The 11,602-nt window shown below is 52.7% G+C and overlaps 1 protein-coding gene across 3 annotated transcripts in view; it reads right to left on the bottom strand.

The window, feature by feature from the left end:
• KSR2 (kinase suppressor of ras 2) overlaps positions 1-6,840 on the bottom strand; it is a 266,519-nt gene extending 259,679 nt beyond the window's left edge. For all 3 annotated transcript variants that reach the window (XM_036013739.1, XM_036013737.1, XM_036013738.1), the window contains exon 1: positions 4,678-6,840. In XM_036013739.1, coding sequence (XP_035869632.1) covers positions 4,678-4,857 — 180 coding nt within the window. In that variant the 5' untranslated portion in view covers positions 4,858-6,840. The remainder of the gene's footprint in view (positions 1-4,677) is intronic.
• Positions 6,841-11,602: the final 4,762 nt, after the last annotated feature.

Genomic DNA, 11,602 nt, shown 5'->3' on the forward strand with positions numbered 1-11,602 from the left:
AACGCAGAGCACCATGGGAAATAACACGTTGCCTGAAGTCCAAAGTTTCCTAAACGTAATTAAGTCTGGGGATGGTTTGGTACACCAGAATCAATCACGGAGACGGAACACGTGAAGACCAAACAACATGTGTGTGGCTACCGTGTCCTTGCTGTGTAAGGAGATTCTGTACTTATCCAGCACCACCCCCCCAAGCCAACCCCTGACATTTTCCCCCTCTTCTAATCTAACCAACACTGAACCAGGTCAGAACCACCGGCACTCGGCCAGCACCCTCCAGTCCTGGCCTCACTTGCTCACCTGTCAGATGATCTCTTTTCTGCCCCCTTCCCGCTCCTGACCAGGGAGCTGCCAGATACAGCCCACGGGCCAAATATGACCCACCGGTCTGTTTTTGTAACGCTCTGAACATAAGAATTTTTAAATGTCAAAATAATCAACAGGAACGTGCTATTTCGTAACATGCGAAAATGATATCCAATTTGACTTTCAGGGTCCACAAATAAAGTTTTATTGGAACATGCTCGTTTTTGTGTTGCCCGTGGCTGCCGCGTGCTCCGAGGGCAGCGCTGGGGGGTTGTGACAGGAACCACATGGCCCACAAAGCCCAAACTATTTGCTATCGTCAGCACTGATTGGGCTGCCGGACTAACCTTTCAACGTCTTTTTTTTTTTTTATCATGTTTACTCCCAAACTGTTGGAGATTTCTATCTCCCCGCTCCAGGGGACGAAACTTGACGGATCTGATTCCCCTGCGCTAAGTCAGACCCCGGGGGTGAGGGTCGTACATCCGTCTCCGATGTTGCTCTATCGGGTACCGTCCGTCCTGGGCCACCGGGTCTCTGAGCCGCCCCGTGAGGGCATGCAAGCGCCTTCATCTGGTTTGTTGTTCTGGCCCAGCGAGCCACCTCCTGCCACCTCGACCCTCCCCCTTCCTCACTCCACTCAGGGCCCCCGGGCGCCCAGCCTGGACAGCTTCCCTGCCTCGCCAAATGTTTCCCCAGGTGACTTCTCTGGAACATCAGTCCCGAGAGGTATCCTTGGAAAAAAAAGGCAACGGCGGAGACTCCCACGCTCTCTGGGAGTCACGGTAGATGTATCCAGCGGACCCGAGGCTCTGAGAAGTCTGCAGCAAAGACGTTGGTTCGCCTCTGCCTTAACTCCGCCTGCCCCAGACCCGGGAACCACAGGAGCCACTCTGGCTGCCGGGGCTTGTTGACTACCCGCATCCAGGACGGCGCCTGGATGTCGGCAGAAGTGGAAAGAATGAAAAACGTCCACATTCCACAGGACGAGGAATCCACAGAACGTACCTTGGAAATGTTGCGCAAGCCCTCTGTTCTCTGCCCCAGGTCTGGGACGTTCCCGGCCCTGTCCCCTCCGCCACGCCACGTAGCGCTGATCATAATCCCATTCATTCGGCACCTACGGGCGCTGTGCCAGGGGCAGCGCCAGACCCCTGAAACTGGCATCTCTTCTCATCCTGGCGACCACCTCTGAGGGAGGTCCTGTTACTCTTATCGCTGCCATTTTGCCACATATTAAACCATGGTTCAGAACGTTGAAATCACTGGCCCAAGTAGAGAGAAGAGCTAGAATTCAAAATGACAATCAATCTCACGCCAAAGCTCACGATCATTCCCCTGGGATGCATTCTGGGCGACATGCTGGCGACCCACCCAACGTCCCGTCATGCTTTCTCCCACACCAGCAGAACCCTAATTTTGTGTTCAGTGGCCACAGGTCAACCAAGGCAAGGGATCGTGACCCACCAAGTCAATCACAACAGCGTTCCCATGTCTCCCTTTCCAGCCTCGAAGCTGGGCCTAGCCACGTGACCCAGTTCTGGCCAAGAAGACGTCATTAAACATCCCCTGTGGGGCAGGATGCTGGAGGTGCCCTGGGCAAGCTAGGGACGAAAGACAGGGGCCAGTTAGGCCTGGACACTCACCCAGGGTCCACTCCTTCCTGCCTCCAACCCTGGTGTGATGGCCGAAGCCTCAGAGGCCACCCCGCAAACCCTGAATATTTGTGAAGACATCAGTTCGAATGTTACCAACTTACAGAGCCACCTCAAGCACTGACATATCTCCAGACTTCTTGTTACACGAGAAAGGAATCCATTATTTGATTAACCGCTGTGGCTGGGTTTCCCCATCCATGCCCTAGAGAACACATTCCCAATGGGCCCATGTGCTTTTCCTCCATGTTAGTTGCTATTTAGACTTCATCATTATTATATATATTAATATATATATATATATATATATTATATATATATATGGCCTTGGGTCCCTAACCATGAGGCATGCTTCCAAAGGCTGAGCCCATGTTGTATGTTTTGTTTCTACAGCGGTATATGTTAGTTCATAAATTTTGCATATTATCAAGGTTTTGGAGGTAGTCTTTCAATTTTTATTCAGTGTTTGGAGCAGGAAGTTGTCACTATCAAACGGCTGAGCTGGGTCTGACATCTCTCTAACAGATTATAGTATTTCTCAAAGAGTCGACGTGAAAACATGCATCAGAACTCCTGGCTTGTCTATTAAATGCAGAGGCCTGGGCCCCCTCCAATCCCAAGTGAATTAGACTCCGTGGGGTTAGAGGCTGGGAATGTGAATTTTTCACAAGCTCCCTGGGTGGTTTCGATATACACACTCTGAGGACGACTGGGATATAAGAACCTGTGGGTTCAAAGCCCATTGAGGTTCGGCAGGACTTGGGTGACCCCAGCATCACCAGCCCCTCCTCAGCGGCCCCACACTCTGGCCCTGAAGACCGGCACCTCCAGGCCCTCCCATAGGTGACAGGGACAGAGCGGCTAGCATGCTGAGGCATGCTGGGACTAGGAAACTAACAAACAGATGTGGTCCCAGTAATAGCAACTTCCCGCCACACCAAGGCCTCCGTTCCTCACATCAAAACCGCCAGGCAGAGAAGCAGCACCAGAATCCAGGGCCCACTGCGACCATGGCCCTCGCCCAGAGAGTCACCAGAGGATGGAGCATGTGCAGCAACAGAGGGGAGAAAACTGGAGAGGCTCACATAACAATACACACACCACCGTGTGGGACTCCCGGCTCAGAGAAAGGAGAGAGCACGCACGCAGGTGGCCCTTCCGGTTACTTGTTTATTTACTTGCGTGCGCTTCGGAACAAGCATCCTATCTCGGCACTGCTCAGACAGAAGTCTGGGTCCGGGCATCCCACACTCCTCTTCCAGCAGCAGAAGCCCGGCCCCGACGACTGCTCTCCCAAAGCACCAAGAGAGAAATACCTGTGCCTCCCAACACGATCTCCACGCCTCAGATACCCCTGAACGTGCGTCTTATTGCATTTCTAGGGATCGTTTTCCCAGGTGACCGGTGCACATGCATTCTAGGGCGGCAAACAGCATATTCTACACACACACACACACACACACACGCACACACTCCACTTGCAAAACGATGACCTTCCTGCCTGCTGACATCCAGCCAAAGGTAAACCATGGAGGAAAAGGAAAGGCTTGAAGTGAATCTCAGAGAGGTGGTCATCCAGGCTAGAAGCGGGGTGGGAGGGGGAGGGCGGACGGGCTAAAAGCTTCATTTAAGGACTGAAGAGTTCAGGCCTTAGAAACACAATCACCTGCCCGCTGTTGGGAGTTCCCGAATTTAATCAGGCCATGTGCAGAGCTGGGCCAAGTGTGAGGCAGGAAGCGCGCCCAGCTCGTCCCAGGGTCCAGACCCCGTGGACGCCCAATGGTTTTGTGGACCCCAGGCGTGTGGGCTGGAAGCTCCTGAAACCCCCCTCCTTTGCCCAAACAGCCTCTGGAAGGAAACATTCTGCCATCTTCTTTCTGAGTAACTTTGCATCCACCCCACCCCCACAAAAACTGCTCGGAACTCCCCTCAAGTTCTGTTGGAGAGAATGTTACAACACGGCGGAGATAACTCCTCCTCCGACCCCTTCCCTCAGGATCCCACCGACACTAGAGTATTTTCCCACGCCACTTGTGTGCCCTGATCCGGGCATATTTTTTAAAAGAACATTTTTACACGTTTTAGGCCTGCAACAGTTCCCTGCATCAAAACGATTTGACTGAAAATGGGCAGCTCAACGGAATTTTTTTATGCATCGTGCCTCTTTACATGTATATCATGAGAAACAAACAAAAAAAAAAATCCAAGGAGCAAAAGGGGGGTCTGGGAAGGAGGCGGAGAGAAGACGAGGGCTATAATTTATAGGCAACCCCATTCTGCGAGCAAAAACCACCTTTTGACCACCTGCAGAATGCGCAGGATCACGTGGGTTCTCTGCAGCGCCTTAATGTCTTACCCAGCACACAAGCCCCCCTGGCATATAACAAATCCACAAGCGGAAAAGAGAGAGAGAACTCACTCCTCGGAGAGGGAGAGGATGATCATCACAGCCGCAAAAATAATAATAAATAAAGAATAACAATTACTACTACTACTACCACCACCCAGCCGAGCGCCGACGACAGCAGGACGGTTGGAGGGACATTCAGTGCAGCGTTTTGCAAGGAGATAAATCACAGAAAACCACATCTGCCCCCCTGCCACGCTCCCACCCCCACCCGCAACAAACAGAATCAAAGGGAAGGGGACGGTGGGGAGAAAGGGGAGGGAAGGAAGGACTGCATTTTTTTTTTTGTCCCCCGAAAGCAACACCTACCTCCAGGGTCCGGATTTCTTTTTGCGTGAGGTCGTTGGAGGTAGCGCACTTGGTCCTAAGCCCTTCCAGGTTGGAGATACTCAGGTCTATCATGTTTTGGACCAGCTCGCACTGCTGTAAGGCTTTTTGCAAACTCAGAGGCTGCTGCTCCTCGCTTTTCGTCATGTTTTCCTCATCCATCGCTTGCTCTGCAAGCCCCCTTCCCCTCCTCCTCCTCCTCAGAGAGAAAAAAGGGGGGCGAGGGGGCACTGGAGAGAGTCTACCCCCTACGCCTCTCCAACCACTGCGACTTCTCAACAATGTCTCATGAAGAAAAACCCAACATCTCACACAGGTTGAGGGGGGTGGGGGTGGGAGGAGGGGACGAGAGCCAAAATTTATTATTTTATTTTAGGGTAGCGAGCCGACTCCATTAGAACGTCTCCTCTCTCTGAGTCTCTAGTGTCTCAAAAGGAGCGATGCCGCTTCTAAGCAAACCAGGTGATGTGATGCTGTCCTATACACTTAGGGAGGAGGAGGAGAAAGAGAAGGGGGAGGAGAGAGGGCGGAGGAGGCAGAGGCGAGGAGATGAAGCAAAATAGCGCTCACTCTTTACACACCGGCTCCGTGAAGGGCAAAATTATATATTTTTGGCTGGCTGGCTTTTTATGTCAAAAAAAAATCTGGTTTGCCCCCTCCCAGTTGCAGTGACACGGGCATCTTCCGCCGTTTGGGGTGCTTTAGCGCGCTCTCAAGATGCTGTCTGCATTGCTCCCGCGGCTGCAGGGGCTACTGCGGTTGGCTGCTGTCTCCTCGCGCTGCTGCTGCTGCTGCTGCCGCCGCCGGGCTCCGGGGGTTGACGGCTGCTGCATTCGCTCCTGCCACGCTCCACACCGACATCTTGCCTGTCAATCAAAGGGCGGGGGGAGCGAGGCAGCGCAGGCGAGGGATAGAGAGCGAGCGAAGGACCTGCAGGGAGCGGTGGTGGAGAGGCGCCGTGCGCGCATCCGCCCCAGCCAGCCCGGCCCCGGCGCGCCGGGGACCCGCCGGAGGAGGCGGAGGAAGAGCGCGCAGGGCTCGCGCACCTGGCCGGGAAGGGAACGCCTCACGGGGGCTAGGGCGGGGGGGACAAGGGGAACGGGGGGAGGCGGGAGGTCTAGGGTATGCGGAGCTCGCGTGGCAAAATGAAATTACTACCCAGCGTGCGTGCTAGCTAGCGATTGAACGGCGGGCGGGGCGCGGCAAAGCGCGCGCTGCGGGCCGGGGCTACTCCCGGGGGCGGTGAAGGTGGCGGGGGGAACGTGCCAGAGCGCAGAAGCTAGGCGAGGGGGCGGGGAGAGGGATTTGGTGCGGGGTGGGGGTTGGGGGCCACTACTACAGCCTTGCTCTCGCGAGACGAGGCCAGAGTGAGGCTCAGCAGGTGCACTCTGCCTGGAAGCAGGTGTGTGCCCAACTTTAAAACCCTAAATGCGTGCTGGAGAAGCGTCAGCGTAAACCTGGGCACGTCCTCTCTGGCTTTCGGGCTGGGTGTGTGTGTGTGTGTGTGCGCGCTCGCGCCTGTCTTTTTGTTCGTTTGTCCTTTCTTGTCACTGAGGGGGAAAAAAATAAAGCAAACCTGATGATCTTACATGAGCTGTTGGAAGTTGCCTCCCAGAACTGGTACTCGGGTGGGTGGCTTTCCATTTGCAGGGGCGCGGGGATTTGCCGCCATCTGAGTGTTACCAGCCCTAACCGTCCTGCAGGGTCGGACCCCAGCCTCCCTAGCTGACCTGCTGTCAGCAAACTACGGCCCAAGACCAAAGAGTGGTTTTTACACTTTAAAGGGGTGAGCGGGGGCGAGACCAAAAGAATAGTTTGTGGCATGAAAATGATACGACATTCTAATTTCAGTGTCCATAAATAAAGTTATTAGAACACCACCCATTTGTTTATCGTGTATACTTTTGCACTGTAACAGCCGGATTGAGTCGTTGCAACAGACACTGTTATGACAGGCAACGCCTAAAATATTTACTTATTTGGACATTTACAGAAAAGTTAAGATGACCCCGATTAATCACCAAACATGTTCTTGCCTCAGAGGTTCTTTGCGTTCTATGTCTCCTCTGCCCAGACCCCATTTTCCCCTGATCCTCCCCTGATGGGCGCCTCGTCACTCAATGTCGACTCAAATGTCATCTTGGAGAGCTTTCATCTTGCATCTCCCTGACCGCCGTAAACCAATCGGACCTCCCGGCACAGACCGCCCGGGGAATGTGTTGGGATCACTGGCAGAGCACACCTATTCTTCCAGAGGAACACAGCTCCGCGCCAGGGAACTGGGCGCGTGGGGGGCAGAGCGGCCTCACCGCGCATGGTACAGCCTACGTCCCTTAGAGGAAGCCGCTTGAGAAGTGGAGAGAATGAGAGCCAGCGCTGGCAAACGTGCTCAGACCGCAGGTCGGAGGGGTCTACAGCTCGTTCAGAGCTGAGTCAGCACCGCGAAACCCCTGTGTCAACGACAGGCTCCGGTGGGTTCTACGTGTTCTCAGTCTTTCGGACGCTGAAGTCCGTGGGTTTCGATTTTCCGGTAAACTTCTCTTTTCATCTATTTTCCCCATGTCTTGCTTTGTTTTTTCTTGAGGGTAGTAATCAACGTTCCTTTAAAGCCCTCATTCCAATGCCTTGGTCACCTGTGAGGTCTGTTTCTACTGACCGTTTCTCTCTTTGTTTTAGTCCAGTCTCTTGGCAGGCCTTGTGGTTTTTGTTGAATGCCACACAATCCGTTCATTTAAAAAAAAAAAGAGGGTCTCTGAGGGATATCGTCTAACTCTGGAGAGGGCCCATCCTTTCCCTAGAATATTAGCCTCTCAAATCCCCAACTTCACCCTCCAACCCAATGAGACCGCCAAAAGTGCCATCGTTTCTCTGTCCCACAGAGGCAGGAAAAGGGACTTCATGACATCACTGGCCTCAACGCGATTCCTCTCTCTCCAGGATCTGAGCCCCTCTAGTCCTGGTTGCCGCACAGCTCTCTGAGTGCCTTTAAGTAGATGACAATGATGATGATGATGATGACGATGACAATGATTGTATCTGGCTTTTCCAGTTATTTTCAGACGAAGTGGGAATTAAGCAATGAAAGTGTCCCTGAGTCAGCAGTCAGGGCTGTAAGCAGCACACAGATGCATTGGTTAACCAAACCCCCATTTTTTTTGCAACTGATTGCTATAGTAGACATTTGTTATGCTTCCACTTTTTAGTAGACATTTTATTTTATTTTTTTAATATTTTATTTATTTATTTTTAGAGAGGAAAGGGAGGGAGATAGAGAGAGAGAGAAACATCAATGTGCAGTTGCTGGGGGTTATAGCCTGCAACCTAGGCATGTACCCTGGCTGGGAATCAAACCTGCGATACTATGGTTCGCAGCCCGCGCTCAATCCACTGAGCTACGCCAGCCAGGGCTAGTAGACATTTTAGTAGACATTTGTTATGCTTCCATCCAGCCTTTTTTGAATACCCTTCCTATGTGTGGAAAATACCCTACATTATGAGGCTCACCTCTCCACTTTTCCAGAAACTTCCTTGCAACCAGGTTTCCTGTGAGCTAGGCTCTGCCATTAAACACATCACATGAGATTTCTACAGAAAAGTGAGGAATAAAGAGGAAGGTCTATCCGGTAGTGAGGACAGCACCCAATGCATCCCTTCCAGTGTAAGCTCGGTGCCCCCACTGGGAGGGTCCCTGGCGTGGTGTCCACAGGGGCAGCCCTGGGGTGTGGTCCGGGCACCCTCCCTGACTGCACAGCCCCAGGCAGCAGTCCTCTCCTCTCTTCCCCCCTCCTAGACACTCTGCAGGCTCCCCCCCACCCCTGCCTGCCTTCCTTAGCCTGTCCAAGCCGCCAGCACGAAATACCACAGACCAGGCGGTGCAAATAACAGACATTTTTCTCATAGTTACGAAGACTGGAAATCTGAGATCAGGGTACCAGCATGGTCAGGTTCTGGGAAAAGATCTTTCTGGATTGCACGTAGTACCTCGTCGCTCTGTCCTCACGTGGCAGACGTGGCTGACATGGCTTCCTCTTTGTGTAAGGCCACAGCCCCGCTGGAGTAGGGCTTCAACATTTTGAGTTCATCTTTACCTCCGAAAAGACTGTGAACAGACACTGGGGACTAGAACTTCAATGTACGAATTTGGGGGACATGATTCAGTCCATAGTACTGCCCTGTTAAAGCCCTCTGCTCGAACTACCCGGAGTAGACTGTGTCGTTTGCAACAAAGAACTCGGACTAATATTCCCGACAATAACTCCAAAATCAAGAGATGCAACAACAACAGAAAGAAATGGAGCTTCCTGGCCTTTCTGCGGAAACGGGATGACCTGGCCACGCCGGGGAACAGTTGACCGAATGTGAGGGGCAGCTGTCCCTTCCAGGTGGGATACAGGCTCCCAGGTCATCAGGTCCCCACGCAGCCCCCTCTGTTTATTATTTGGGTTTCCTGCCTGGCCCTGTAGGCTGCTGCATTTTGCTGCCCCTGGTATAGCTGAAGGTGTTTCTAATCAATAAGAACCTCACCGATGTTAAGCTTGGAGAACTGGAGGTAACCGATGAGGATGTCGTTGTTGTATTTTATCCCAGAAACTGTGTCCTTCCTTCTGAATGACACACGTCTCGGAGTGCCTTTATCAATAGTGGGAGGACATGATTGTTACCGGGCCACTGCAGAAGCTGAACTGGGTGATGTCTCATTAATCCCCTTGTTTTTCGTTTCAACTGTAAGAACAGTCTCACATTCAGGCATCAGAAGTCCAGTCTAGTCCAATCAAAACTTCATTCTCATGCCCAGTGTGATGCCTTCTTCCCTGCACCTGGTCTGACCCACGGATGGCTCGGGAGCCTGCAGCGGAGGCCACGGCAAGTGCGTCTTTTCCTGCCTCCTCCCTAGCTCGTCTTGCTGAAGTACAGGAGTGAAGAGATGAGTGGCCAAGGGCCCTTTAGCTGAGAACAGGTGAGCCCAGGTAGAGTGCTCTCTTGAGCGTCAAATGCCCCCCCCCCACCCCTGGCTCTGTATCTGACGCCTCTCTGGAAACCTCCATGGGGACCCACTGCACGTTCTGGGTGACCTCACGCACACCACTCTTCCATTCATTCTCCCACAAGCACCCCACATTCTGTCTCTGGGTTCCCCTTGCCTGGCGGGCTGCCCTCTTGGGTGAGTCTTTGCAGGATGACTCAAGCCCAGAACGCGTGCCCTGGCCCGTGGGACACAGAACGCGCGGCTGCCCGAGGCCCTCTCTGCTCACCGGCCCTCACGGGCAGCCCCAGGCTCCCTTCGCTGGCAGTGAGTCACCAGAAGCACAAGCCTACCCCTTGGCGTGTCCCGTCTCATGACTGGTTCCTCCCTGACCTTTCCTGTCCTGGCTCGGGGGTTGGAAGGGGGTAAGAACCCCTTCCTCCTACAAAGGCCTGTGAGATAAACCTCCTCTGAGTGAAATCTTGACCTTTTCTTATAAATGCTGGAGGCCGATGGTTACGTACGGTCAAACGACCAGTCTGGCCACTTTTCCACAGGAGGAGGAAGTATCGTTACCCACCGCGCTCACCTTTGGAGCTTTAGCAGGAGTTCTGGGTCAACAGGAATAGTCTCATTCCACGTCCTGTGATATCAGCTCTGAGTTTCTTACTAAGTTGTGTTGTGAATAGGGACCCAGATTTGGGGACCCAGTAGGGACCTGGATTAGGAGGTAGATGGGTGGCCAGTACCCCTGGACCTGAACAAAACTCACATTGACCCCTTGAAGCGCGCAACTCACTGCTTTCCTGGAGCATTTCTTTTTAAATTTTCCCTCATTTCTACTAATTCTGTGGGCATGGGGGGGAATCTCTGAATACTAGTCCTCAGGATACAGTCAAATCTTCCATAGTTGCAAGGGGATTATTATTGTCCTGTTCTAAGTCATCGACCCCCAAAATATAAATGGCTTTTTCAAAAATACCTTTGACGGCCACAGGCAGAGTGTTCCTACCCCTAACCTTGTGCATTGCTACCAACATCAGAAAATGATTTTTTTTTTGTAGTTCTCCTTTTGGCCTTTTGCCTCTTTGCCTCTTAATTTTCCAGTGCGAGCAAAACAACCAGATCGCTCTCTTGATGGCGAGACAATTTGAGCTCGCAGTAATGGACAATTTAGTCCAGTGATTTATGCTGGCTTCACAAATGAAGCGCTCGGTGGCTGTGAATGTGCAGACCTCGCGCCCTCGGGGTGGGAGAGGGTGCAGCTGGGGCACTCCCCAGGCGCTCAGAGACACGCAGTGAGGGAGAGTCGTTGGAAATTGTGGCAAGGGATACCCTGGCCAAGCTTGCATACTTCGAATGCCATCTTGTCTCTGAATCTCTGCACGCGCCCAAGTGGTGTCTTGGAGCGAATCAGGGAAAAGGGCAACCGCTCTTCAAAAGCCACCACTTGGGGGCAGTGCACAGTCCGGCTCTCAGACTGGCGCCCGGATCTGGGCACCTGACGAAGGAAACGACCCGCATGCCGTCCTCAGCAGCGGCCCTGATGCAGTTCTCGGTTCTTTTTTTTTTTTTTTTTTTTTTTTATTGCAGTAAAATATGCCTACCGTAAAATGTCACCACTGGTGACGTTTAGTATATTCCCAACGTTGTGCAAACCGTCAGCACCGTCTAGTTCCAGAGGGTCTTTGTGACCCCGAAAAGAAACTCCCGTGCACATTCGGCAGCCCCTCCACGTTCCCCACCCGCTTCTCCCAGCCCCCCGTAACTGCCCATCGGCTTTCTGTCGCCAGGCATTTACCTATTCCGGACATGCCATACAAGTAGAGTTATACAATGCTTGTTCCTTTAGGGACAGCTTATTTCATTCAGCATAATGTTTTCAAGGTCCATCATCATTGTAGCATGTATCAGGTCTTCGTTCCTTTTTGTGGCCGCACGACA

The sequence above is a fragment of the Phyllostomus discolor genome, chromosome 13, assembly GCF_004126475.2.
Source record: "Phyllostomus discolor isolate MPI-MPIP mPhyDis1 chromosome 13, mPhyDis1.pri.v3, whole genome shotgun sequence".
NCBI lineage: Eukaryota > Metazoa > Chordata > Mammalia > Chiroptera > Phyllostomidae > Phyllostomus > Phyllostomus discolor.